This window comes from Calliopsis andreniformis, chromosome 7 (genome assembly GCF_051401765.1).
Source record: "Calliopsis andreniformis isolate RMS-2024a chromosome 7, iyCalAndr_principal, whole genome shotgun sequence".
In the NCBI taxonomy this organism is placed as follows: Eukaryota; Metazoa; Arthropoda; class Insecta; order Hymenoptera; family Andrenidae; genus Calliopsis; species Calliopsis andreniformis.
In genome coordinates, this window is record NC_135068.1 from 4,671,167 (window position 1) to 4,684,333 (window position 13,167).

General features: G+C 38.2%; 1 protein-coding gene across 1 annotated transcript in view; it reads right to left on the minus strand.

Annotated features, from left to right (window-relative positions):
• The window catches only part of LOC143181607 (A disintegrin and metalloproteinase with thrombospondin motifs 9), a 140,861-nt gene that overhangs the window by 4,721 nt on the left and 122,973 nt on the right, over positions 1 to 13,167 (minus strand). Inside the window, exons 8-21 of the mRNA XM_076382119.1 lie at positions 6,835 to 7,049; positions 6,486 to 6,638; positions 5,361 to 5,507; positions 3,893 to 4,047; positions 3,069 to 3,408; positions 2,894 to 2,982; positions 2,427 to 2,774; positions 2,058 to 2,224; positions 1,689 to 1,939; positions 1,232 to 1,610; positions 811 to 972; positions 551 to 688; positions 364 to 486; positions 85 to 255 (exon numbers count right to left, since the gene is read on the minus strand). Of these exons, the coding sequence (XP_076238234.1) occupies positions 85 to 255; positions 364 to 486; positions 551 to 688; positions 811 to 972; positions 1,232 to 1,610; positions 1,689 to 1,939; positions 2,058 to 2,224; positions 2,427 to 2,774; positions 2,894 to 2,982; positions 3,069 to 3,408; positions 3,893 to 4,047; positions 5,361 to 5,507; positions 6,486 to 6,638; positions 6,835 to 7,049 (2,838 nt within the window). The remainder of the gene's footprint in view (positions 1 to 84; positions 256 to 363; positions 487 to 550; positions 689 to 810; positions 973 to 1,231; positions 1,611 to 1,688; positions 1,940 to 2,057; positions 2,225 to 2,426; positions 2,775 to 2,893; positions 2,983 to 3,068; positions 3,409 to 3,892; positions 4,048 to 5,360; positions 5,508 to 6,485; positions 6,639 to 6,834; positions 7,050 to 13,167) is intronic.

Sequence of the window (13,167 nt, forward strand, 5' to 3'; positions counted from 1 at the left end):
AGATCTGGGTCAGGTTTGGGTTAGATCACAAATATTGTGTGTGCGTATCTTTTTTTTTTTTTTTTTAAATATTTTATAGCTAACCTGACTCCAGTCACCAGTATTCCACATTGGACATTGATGACGATTACATGGTATCATAGTAGATGGTTTCTTCTTACTTTCACAATAATTATCGGGAGCAGTGGTTCCAGTTTCAATAGAAACACACTTCACCGCTGTATACATAAAGCCTCCCGTGCATGGTCTAGAACACTAAACAAAAGATAATACATAATTCTATAAATTGTAGAGTTTAAGTTGAATAATCTTGCATTCAGCTACAAATTAGAAATAAAATTGTATGATAAGAAAAATGCAAACCTCCTTATACGGTTCAACCTGCCACTGATATCCAGGTCGGAAAATAATGTCGACTTCGTTATCCTGTTGGAAAAGATCTTCTTTTGGTGGGTCAGACGAATACTTAATTGGTGTTACACTGACCTGTAATAAGACTTGTATAGCTAATATCATTGATGTGATAGTAGAAAAACTGTTAACATACCACTGTAGGACAAGGTTTAACTATACAGGTGGTGGTGTCTTCCGGTTTATCAGAGTGGGAACATTTGTTGCTTATTGTGCCGTCAGAATTTTGACACACTACTTTCCTTCTTTTGATGCCTTCACCACAAGTAGCCGAGCACTACAAACAGACAAATTTGAACACCTTCATATTTATACAGTTTAAGTTATAAGTACTTGTCATGTATCGAAGTATTTTTCCAAATTATTTTATTTATGATAAGATTATGATGTATTACATACCGGACTCCAATCACCAGCTTGCCATTGTAAACAAGGTCCAGCATTGCAAGTTTCAACGACCCCAGAAGGTGTACCACCGCAATCAGAGTCTGGTACAATACGATTGTCCACATGACACAAATATTGTCGTCGTCGTTTACCCACACCGCATGTGACTGAACACTATTATCGAAGAAAATTGTATCTCTGTTAATATTATTACTACACTCTAGTAAAGCCAAAGGCAGCCAGATAGTCTAATGAACACCTCGTGGCCACGTGGATGGAGGAAAAGTACGAAAGAAAAAGGTATCTTTTACCGGACCGGCTAGGTGTCTTTGACTTTAGTTAACATACACATGCATATTTTGTATTCAAATTGCTTGATTCGTCTAACATTCATAATTGCTAGATATAAAGACAACGTATAACAAATAATTACCGGAGACCACTTTCCAAAGTCCCATTTGGGGCATGCTTCTTGACCACATATTTTCTTCAAATGTTTCTCCTGTCTGATGCAATTGTCCTCTGGGACTTGTCTCCCACTTGAGTTCACGCAAATAGCCGTCCTGTGTTGAACTCCACCGCCGCAAGTGACACTGCAGCTTCCCCATTCACCATAGCTCCAGTAAACGTTTTCACATGGACCTCTGCAAGGTTCCTCTTCTTTGGGTCGTGGAATATGAGCACAAGCCAGTTCCGAAATAGGACGTGGCGGATAAGCTGAATTGAAAAGAATTTGCACGCATCTTGACGTTATTATGCGAGTTCCTGGGCCGCAATGACTCGAACACTCAGATACAGGTGTTATTTGCCACCTAAAATAGTAATGTGGCAACTGGAATAACTATTATCCTTTAAAAGAGTGTATGTACATCTAATACAGATATACTTACTGCAACATGCAATGATTGTTACAAATTTGACTTTCCTCACGTGGTCTTTCTTCCTCCTTACAATAATCATCAGAAACGACGTCCTTATGTTCAGTGCTCCTACATTGAGCTCTACGATACTTCATTCCTTGACAAGTATGACTACACTCTGACCAGTTACTTAGAATCCATGTGTAGCTGTTCAGAATCTTTTTCGGTACTGTATATTCATATGTTATTTGAGGTGGGTACAGATTTAACACTGACAGTACCTAGAAAATCATTAATACTATGAAATCGAAATTCAACGTCCATGAAAGAATACAATATTTCATGTGGTTTAATCCATACAATGAAATCAATTGTAAGAAAATCTAGTTCAGAACATACTTCTAAGATTAAGTCAGTCGCTATTGGCCTAGAGCTGTTCAGACGCTCCACGACTGATTCGGGTCCACTGTACTCAATTGTGACACCAGGCTGTACGATGACTTTCCGGTGCATCACCATAAAGTAGCCATTTAGAATATATTCACCACCTTCTCCAAGTCGTAGTGCTAAATAAATTTACTTATTAAATTTCACAAAACCTACTAGGTTGTACTTATTGTGGATATCAATCAGAATCAAATAGAATTAAAAAGACCTCAATTCCTAGAGGTAGTATTAAGTTTCAACCTGTGTGTTTTATAGCTAGTTAGTACTTTTAATTGAAACATGAAGGAAGAGTGACTTAAGCAAGTTTAATAAAACCCGTACCTAAGTAATTACTATCATCTTTGGATCCCATCCAACCATGTTGCTTGATATCAATGTTGCTGCTGCCAGCTGGAATCTTCGTCACTCTCGTGTAGCCATATTGAGTGGCGTTATAGGAACCTCTGATCCTTTGACACGTGGAATTGTCACCTCTGCAAACGCCGCAGCTGTCCAATTCCGCCGTCGAGTTCAAAACGTGATCGCATCCGGCTGGTTTGCACTGGCCATTCACACATATGTGAAAGGTGTCCGGGCCACATGCTGTTCCATCGATCACCTTTTCTCGCAACATGTAATACTGATTGCTTTCCACGTGGCAGTATAGTTTACAACGGTCTTGTGGCGGTACTGAAACAGAAATACCAGAAACTATGCTTAGGCAATTTTCAACACGCTAAGATTCTCAGCTTTGCGATTTAGCTGAAAAAGATGTTCATGACAAGTATTTTGCCAATAAAATTACTTACTTGTCGTATATTTGGCGTGCCATTTCACGTCTTTAGTCAAATTGTGTATATTCCTGTTGTTGTTACTGTATTCAGCGCATTGCTCCTCCCTATAGGACAAATTGCAAATTAAGTTTAGCAGAATGTTTCAGAGCTAAAAGAGAATTGCTGTACTAGTATTTGGGCTTGTAGGTACCTGAAGTCTGGACTTCCTGGTGGACACTCCTTAGTACCGCAACTACGGTATTTCACGCGATCTCCGACGCAGTAATTGCCGCCGTGTTGCGGAGGAGGATTGTTGCATTCGCGATATTTCTTTTTGATACCACCACCACAAGTTCGAGAACACTCGCCATAGCGTCCCCATTCGCCCCATTGGCCGTCAATCGGCTCGAGATTCCTACGGGATACGCACTTGCTACGATGACACCATTTATCGACGCCGCAGGCAGTTCCATCGGCCCACGGCGTGTGCTGGGTATGGCACTGACTAGGAGGATCCCACTTCGGTGCGGTGCACCACAATCTCCTGCACACTGCCTGGCCGATAACCAACCAACCGCTCAGTTTATCTCAATTCTTAAGCAGTATATTCAAAATTTTGTTTCAAACTTATTTCTTATCTATCAGCTTGATGAAATATGAAGTGCAATAGATTGGTATCTTCTAAGCTAAGCAGAAAAAGTCAGATTGACGGTATATGAAAATACTTTCGCAATTGAGTTACCAATTTTTACCATGCAATGTAGAAATAAATATTTCATTATTTTACTATTTGTGTGTAGTCATCTGGAGGATGAGATATACTGAGATTGCCTTTACTGTCTTAAGAAATCAGACTGATTTTAGTTTTAATTTTTTTTTTAATTATATTTTACTTCTTTTTATGAAGAAACTAGTTTAATTTAAATAATTTCCTCAGAAACTGGTCGAGTAACTTTAATTACTGATTTAAATTATGTTTATCGTTTGTTAATTAGAGGAAGGTAAGATACATTTACATGAAAGTGCGTGACTTACCATCATTGACCATGTCAGAGCAGATTCTTGATCCCCGTCCGAAAGTAAGCTCGCATTGCTTGTTCAGCGTGTAATCTTCGCCAGGAAGTCTGCTCACGTCCTCCTTTTCCATTATTTTAGCGGGTTCGTCAAGCAAGCAGTTACCGTAGCCGGCTCTGAAACAAATTTCGACAGGTTTGAGGATTGTTTCAGCCATGTATCATCAACGACCAAATTTTTGTCAGAAACAAATGGCACTTGGTGCGTGCAGGTCATTCAGAATCCAGCGGAACCGGATTCCTAAGCGAGGAGTCGTCCGGAGTTCTGGCATCGCAGAAAAACTCGCTGCACCGCCTCTGCTGATCGAGCCGAATTCATTGAATGACACCTATTTCCTGAGGAACCAGTCATCGCTTTTAAATCTCAACCTGAGAAGTTGGAACTGGTCTCGACTTTAACTCTTCAGAGTTTGTCGATTCGGCTTGCATATTCTGTGGTCTTTATTCACTTCTAAATGATGAGTCGAGGAAAAGATTGTCAACTTCAACTTTAATGATTCAAAAGGTCTCTTTACATGGAACAAGAAGTTGATACTGATCATAGGGATTTGTGAACAGTTGGTGAGGGAAAATCGAGATGAAATTCAGAAAATGAGCTTCAAATATTTCAAGATGGAAAGGAAGGAGGAAGAATTTTTCTTGTTTAGTTACTGAATCGAAATTCAACGAGCAAATCTATAAAATATAAATAAGTAGTTAGCTACGATTTTAAATAGAAGGAAGTTTCATACATGCAATATTGTTCCATAAGTAATTTTGCTGATAATACAGCATTAGATTAGGATCTATTCTACTTAAGTTATATTAGTATTATATTTTTTAAGCTAAAAAGTCTTAGGTGAATAATAGTTGAATATTCTGATTGTTATAAGTACATATAAAGAATAATCCTACCAGAAAAAACAAAGACGAATTTCACATAAGCTCCAAATGCGCTTAGAAAAATAGATAAGAACTAAGAAAAATTGTCCATGTTTATTTCTCAAATTAAATCCAACAAAGATAAATATTTAGAACGAAGTTAGAACTAAAAGAAAGCTGGCTAGAATTTCAAACAATTTCAGAAGGAAGGAAATCAACTTAAATTTTTCACATTCCAAGGCTCACTCGAATAGCCAGACTTGATAAGCTAAATCTAAGATAATGAAAACAGTTTTCTGTTGGTTGAAACATGAAACAGACTCCCTTCGCTAATAGAAGCGAGAAATTGATTCAAACAAACTTGGATGTGAGTTAAACGAATGTCGGCTGGCGTATAGACGCGATACAAACACTGTTCAAGACACGTGCAAATGATTTAATAAAGAAAAAGTAAATCCTAACGAGACAAACGATGTCTTGTGTTCACACTGAAGACAGGGGTCAATTCGTCGGCATTACAGTATGCGGTGCCCTTGCTTATTAGCTTGTCAAGGTAATATCCAACTTACTCGAGAAATTCGGTGACGTAGTGCTTGGAACACTTCGACCATTCCCAAGGGAAAGTGTTGTCGTCTAGCATTCTGGACATGATATTGTGTACACCTTGGTCCCTAAACCTGGAACACCTGGTGTCATCGTCATGGGGCATGTTCAATCTGCAATTAGAACAAGTTATGATTTTATGTGATGTGTAAATAGTATATTTTTAGCTTTATTGAATAAAGAAAAATTGCAAAACAGTATTGATTATCCGGAATACAACGAAATTGAAGCCTGAAGCATCCTCTTGGTAGCTAGTTTTATTATCTACAGCAGACTAATATTGGATCATTTTTTAAGACTCAATCGATGTTCTACAGCACTCCCATTGTTATTACAGTCAGCAATTGAGATCCAGTTAATCGAGATTCTGCTATCTTTTCTCTTTCAAAATTCTATTTTTCAATGCTAGGTGCCTAAAAATTCTAAGTTTCCAAATGTACTTTTTTTTCCTAATATTTCTTTTTTCTTCATAGTAACTATTCGACTTATACCACTGACGTAATATTGAGGAAGATATTGTTATTTTAAGTCCATCTTTATAATTATGTTTTTATTTCTCTTTTACTGATTAGTGTGTATCATGACTTTGACTCAGTATATTTTATTGAAATTAAACCTAATTCTATACACTTGACTTTAACAAAAAAACTAATTAGAATCTGAATCTCTCAACCAACTATGTTTACTTAAGCTTCAAGTGATACAATTGTTAGTTAAGCATAAATATATGCTTTCTTTAAACCACAGAACGCACTTTGCGTAAAATAGAATTTAAGAAAATTGAACTGCCAAATGCAGTTACGCAGGGATTAGATTTCACGGATCCAGGGGTCCAGCTGGTACCATTTGCTTCGATCACCTGAACTTATTTTCGACAGAGCAAGAGCAATAACTACCGACAGTTATTATAAGAGAGTTCGAGTATTCTTAACCCATTTTCAATAGATGATGAACTGGTACGTAAAAGACTCACTAATGGGATACTGACATGTCAGAATCATATTAGGCTAAGTGGCCTCCTTTTAGTCCCTATTATCCGCATAATAGTTGCAGTTACGATCGGTTAAACATCGGTAGCTAGTTTTACTCACACATGGCCGATTTCATGAGCAATAGTAAAGGCAGCAGCCAATCCGTTGTCTTGTACTATTGCACAGGATGCTCCTGGAGAACACATTCGTCCCAGCTCCGCCAGGCCTAATGTGTCGCAACGCATTTCGTCTGGATTATGGCACAGATTTTCTCTGAAACCAATTCGTTTTCATCAAAATCATTACGAATTATCAATGTAATATGGTGTAGAGTAGGTCTATATAAGTGAACTCCCAAAAGCAAGATCCCTGTCGAGTGTTCGTAAATAGAGCTAAGAGCAACATTAAAAATAGATGAGATGAGCCATAAAATGGGATGAAATAGTATGTAGGTTTAAATGATGAATACCTTGTTAAAAGAAGGGCAGCATCATGATGCTCTGGTGACGGTTCGTCAGGATTGTTGTTCTTCTGCCAATGACAAAATCTTTTCAGCATGTCAGCTGCTGCGATTCCGTCTCTTCCATTGTGTCTAGTTGCGAATACTTCATCAGTCTGCACGATTTTCATTACCGAAATAGTTATGGGATTACCGATTGACTGGTCTTTGTAAATGCGTGACACCTAGAATAAAGAGTAAATTATTTCTCATATTAATTACGTTAAACTTGCAAAATTACTCTGCTGAACTCCAATTTCAATGTCTCAAATTTTAAGACTTAGTATATTTACTTTTGATTTCTTTCTAATATTTAAAATGTAGATAAGTTCAAATATGACTCAATTTATAGAACCTGATTAAGATTAATCTTTCATACCTTGTAAATATCCATTTACAATCATTTTTCTCTTTCAGAGGAATAAAGAATACTATTTTTGGAAAGAATGCTCATTTCCATATCAATATATTTTAATTCAGTGTACAAAGCTCATATGATAAAACTGTGTTTTCAATGTTATATGTTACCTGAGCCACTTTCATAATCGCTAAAGCATATCATAAATTACCCACAATTTGGCCAAAGCTCTCCCGCAACTCTGCCATTCTTGTCAGCCAATAAACGCGGACAATAATTTTTGCGAAGCCGAGCTCGATTGAATTTTAACGAAGCATTAAGGAGAGACGCTGTGTACAGACAGGAACAGGACGATGCAAGGCGAAGCCGAGGAAGAAATGTACACGCACAGGGGAAAAAGCAAAAAGAAGACGGTCATGCATAAACAATGCACGACACAGTTGACTCTTAATTAGCGTCGGCATCGTCCAATCTCCGTGGAACGAATCCGTGGGTACGGGAGAGGATGCTGGTGGCTACTTTTCGATTACATCGCTTAATCTCGCCTTCCCTTCCGTCATTTTTTTAATTACACGCCAGTTATTCTGGACTTTTTACTTCTACTTCTCGGTTTATCGCGCAAGCAAATAACCCCAAAACTGCCCGATCGAAAAACGCTTCGCGATTGGCCACGCTTCCTGATTGCTTCCTTTTTCCTCCATTTGTCTACACTGTTCCTTTTCGGTAGTTTCTCTCGTTGCGTGTAGCATTGAGTCCTGCTATATTATTATCCAATTGATTTATTATTAGGTAAGAGGAATGGCGCTCCCAATCGGTTATTTGTAAGTTGTTAAACCATTGAGAAAGTTAAAAGAAGCTGCAGGGTTGTGTAATTTTACACTCGATAAGCTACCAACGCTGGCGGATACTTTAGACCTCATGTGTACCACAGTAAGACTAATGCCGCGTTACTGCGTACTAAAGGTATACTCTTACCGATTTTCACCCATAAATATTTTACTAGAATGGACAATTGAAAAGCCAAGTTAAACATATGTTTGGAGTAATATACACCGTGAGTAGAGATGTGAAATGAAAAAGAGACTATAGGGTGTTTATCTGTCCCTAAATCATGTTTACTAAGGTTAAGTAGGTTAAGACTGGGAATGGATTTGCCCTTTCTTTTGGCTTGCCGTTTGTTCCTTTAATCATCACCGCTTTTTGAGGGTCAAGACTTTTTGCGATCTCTTCTGTTTAAGTACTTGTTAGCAAATGAATTGTCTCCTTGATACGACTCATACACGATCTGCACAAAAGGTAATTGAGAAACTGTGAAGTATAGTATTTCTTCGATTATGATAACTTAGGCAAGACCTATTCAAGTGCAGTGCCATGTGACACCCTTGTGAGTTTATGCTGTTAAATGTCCTTTGCTACTTGGTTGAGGACTACATCTTGCTTGATCAAAATTTCGTAGAATTAAACATTTGCTTGTTCGTTTGATCAAGGTCCAAATGTATAAGGTTTCAAAAAACTGACACTCACAAAATACGTTGTGCTATTCCTGGGTGTTTAAGTCTAGAGACGTTTATCCTCATGGACTCCAGGCCCACTACAGGGAGTCCTGATTTTTTATTCGCGATAACTATTCAGTTTTGAATTTCCCAAACAGTGATTACTAAAGCTACTAAATAGACCTGCCCTAGAATATTAGCTCAAATGCTCATTTTTTCATGTTACGCTTCCAATATCTATGTGGTTTAACTATGTAGCGTACATAATATGTACATTATGCACTGTTTTTAGTTCATGCTGTAGAGAAAGAGTCAACTCTTTGTTCTATTCCGCTCAGCCTTATCTAGATACAAAAGGGATAAGTAGAGGGAACAATAGTTGTATTACTTGGGCTTCACCCCAAGGTCCCCAGAGAAGCTAGGGTCTTCTGTATGCCTCCCTAGGGGGTTTACGATACGTCAATCGCTATTGAACCCCAAGGAAAAGCCCAAGGGTTTTATGGCCTGATCCGAATTTAGGTTTTCCCTATTTACGATATCAGGTGTTAAACAACCGCAGTAATTGCGCAGGAATAAAAGTCTTAAGCTCTAAAAGATCAGGTAAACGTAATGACCCTCTCAATCTTTTCGACGTAGTTTAACTTTATGGTTTACTCCACAAGGATCGACGCAGGTATGTGAAAACGGCATAGGTCTGATGTGAATGGACTCTTAGCATCGGTTGCTGCCGCTGTCCCTTATCTCTCTTTTCAAAGCGAATGTATAAATTAGAAATTTAGCCCACAGCGCGGGTACGAGCAGTGAATGCTGCTTTTTTATTGGCGAAATGCAATTGCACTGTTCGTGTTGGCCAAGTTTCTCCTTCCTCGTTATGTGTGATTATGCGAAAACGATGTTTACAGCCGTTGACGGTTATCAGCTTCAGGTATTTATTATCACGATTATCGCGTTAGATTCTATTACACGTTAGCGATTTCAATTTTGCCGGCGAGAATGTTATGTGAAGTGAGAGAGTAAAGGGATGAGATGGAAATTGTAGTCCATCTGAGAGCAAGCATTCGACAGTACAAAAATAGATTCATTAAGCTAATAAAGGAAACGTTCGATTATCGTATCACCTATCTGAGTAATTAATTACATACAGGAGAAAGGCATGTAAAATCAACCCTAGACTTTTCTACTCATCCTAGGGAGTTTGTTTGTGTTCTCATTAGGATCTTACCATATTTACGATCAGTGATTTTGATATCAACACCTTAGCTGGTTGTCAGGTAGTTCTGTCACTTTAAGAACTATAGCTAAATGCCAGCAAACCAGGTATAGACTTAAAGCTAACGTAGAGCTACAATCTTTGCAAGCATCTATAATAGTTTACAGGCATAGACTTTAAACTTACAACAGTATAAACTTTAAAATCACGAAGCACTACGTTTCCGGCAATCCGTCATAGACCTCAAAATGGCGAGTTAAAAAGTTAAGTTAACTTTAAAATAAGAGCTAAAAAGTTAAACTGTAGTGCTTTATCATCTAAAATTATACCAAATATCCAAAACAGATTAGAAGACAATTTTCTAGAATCTTTACGAGTCAAATCAATTTCAAAATTCACACATATTATTATGACTTTCGACCAGCCGTTCACTAGTGTCCATGGCCTATCGGAGACGGCATTTCGAAATGAGTAAGGCAAAAAGTGTTATTAACCAAGTAGATCGCGCCACGCGTTTAGCGTCCAAGCCGTGAGTACGCGTTTAATCAATCAATTACGGGCAAACAGCCGTTCCACATGCAGCGAATCTGTTGTAATCACTCTATTCGAGAGGGAAACCGTAAGATGTGTCGGAGTGACACATCAGGTCGACACGTCTGAAGCGAACGCTCCAATTGAATGCATCAGGGCCGATTCGTTTCATCTAATAAAGCTGCTTCCAGATGCCTCGCGACTCATTCTTCATGTCTAACAGCTTGAATGAAGATTTTATGACGTTTATGGGAGTCAAGAAACGTGTCATTAGTCTTCCTCGTGAGTTCGCGCCTACGAAGCCTATAATGTATTCGATGCTGCTTTGTCTTGTCACTTTTGGTGTTGAGTAAGTGGCAATTGAAGGAAGTAGGGTGTGTTTCGTTTCAATCATAGTAGTATCGTCTCATGTTACTGTTATTGGATTAGAAATATATGTTAGAAAGAATATGATTTTTAAGCTGAAGGATATTGAATGGATAGAAACTGAAAAGTCTAATATTAGGTTGAGGTCTATTCCTTCGATTGACTGAAAGGAGTCCTTCCCAATTGGAAGGGTGCCAGATTTATATAAGACTTAGTGCTCAGCTAAGACATTGCATGAGTATTATATTTTTTGTCCCAAATTTATGATGGGAAGATTACTTTTAATCTATAGAATGTGCAGTAAGGAAGATTAGGAAAGAATTCTATTGAACAAAGACTATTTTGTCCAAGCTTATAGTATTATTTTCAGGAATTACTCCAATGTTAATTTACCTTCAAAAGAGGAATAAAGTATAAGAAGAAATTGAAAATTTCTTCCAAGCTCAGGCTAGGGCACGACCTAAACTGAACAGCATATGTAGCATACTTTGCCAGCATTTAGCGGAATTTAATCTAGAAGGTGTTGGATGCCAACATCCAACTCTATCATTGGATACACATTCATAAGTCACTTTGCGAAGCATCCACTCTGATTAGTACTCTTACCCTATAGTCTACAGTTTAAGTATCTAACCCAAATCTGGCTAAAACTTAATACAACTAAGGATCTAACCCATACCTAGTCTAAATATTTCACCTGAAACAAGCAACAATAGACTACTAAGATGGCTATTGCACCTTGATATAAATAAGTAGAGACATAAGTATCTGTCAATCCAAACAAGTACCACTTATATAAATGTAAATCAAATTTCAAGTATTCCTCTACTGTACATTGAGTATTTGATTAAGGATGTGAAAAAGATGTCTCTCCAATGTCAAGAGTGAATATCAAGTGATAGTTGTACAAGTGTGTTAGCGATCATTCTAAAAGCTCAAGGGTTGATCGACTGGACATTGTTCAGTGTAAAAATGTAAAGAAAGGTATCGAAAGAAGTCTCGCTGGACCGGTTAGAGAGACCGACCGAGAAACACGGAGATTCAATCGTGTCACCAGGCGATCGCAATGTCAGGCGCGCGCAAAGAGGCAAGTTTTTCGTTTCCATGGAGGTGGTCATCCGTGAGCGCTTAAGCACCGTCGGTATCTACCGCGATCCTGTCCTACACTGCTACAGGTATGGTTAAATGGGTTATCCCGACGACAAAAATCCATGTTTATCGACGTCGCCAGCGTTGCCCACTCCTCGTTTGTCGCTTAAGTCAACGCAACAGTGCATTGCTTTCGAATTTCCGACGACACGTGGAAAATTTACGCGTCAGTTGTCTCTTCACTGCCTCTCTTCATTGCCTCTCCTCATGTACATATTATACTTTCATGTAAAAGATGATTGGCTAATTATGTACTGATTTACTCCAAAATCTTACTGCTTGGAAAACAGGTGTTGTTTATGGATTTGAGAGTTTCGCATCTGTTTCTGAAGAAATTTCTCTGTCATACATAGCATTTATGGGGACTGGGTTTTATGAAAGATGCAATGTTCTTGGAATCTAACTTTTTAATTAGCTTTTTTAAACACTTCTGTATTATTTCAGTAAGATAGACATATTTGTCACTCTGGTACTTAACCCTAATTTTTAAAGGAATCATTGAGGTGAGTCCACAGGACGTCACTTGACTTCCTGGCTACTAGGAATTTTACTTTAGGCTACTTACAAGCTTTCTACTCTAGTCAATCCACATTTGGGGACCCAGCCCCTATAAGCTATTTACATTTGATGTTGCTTCAGCTTGGAGGCCGTGGAGATACTTCGGCGGATAAACGCCATATTCCCTATTTCTACTGAGCATGTTATTTATTCCTCAACAACTACCCCTTTCGAATGGCGAACAAAGACCAATTAACCATTCACCTAAATCGGAATCACCTGGGATGCTCACTTGGCTGCAAGGACGTTTGCAACAGGCTGGCTTTCAGGACAGTGGATCATATTAAATCCACTCTTCAAGACCTAACCCGACTAGTTATTTACAGTCCAATTGTAAAACTGACTTTAAGCATACGCCTTTAATTAATTTTCAATTGCATTTTTTTTATATCTTTATTTTTGACTTTAGCCTTATTTTGAACGATAAAATCCCTCTGAATTCGATCTTGTATATTTCCTTGTGCTACTATTTTACCTATTTCCCTACTTACCTGAAGGTTCCAAGAGTTAATCGTCTGTATGAGAAAGTGGCTTAATCGAAACAGTAGCGAAGACGCACGTAAGTGAGCAAGACGATCCGATCAGGAAACAAGTTCCCTTATCTTCAGTTGCCTCATATATATTTCGCTCTAAAGAAT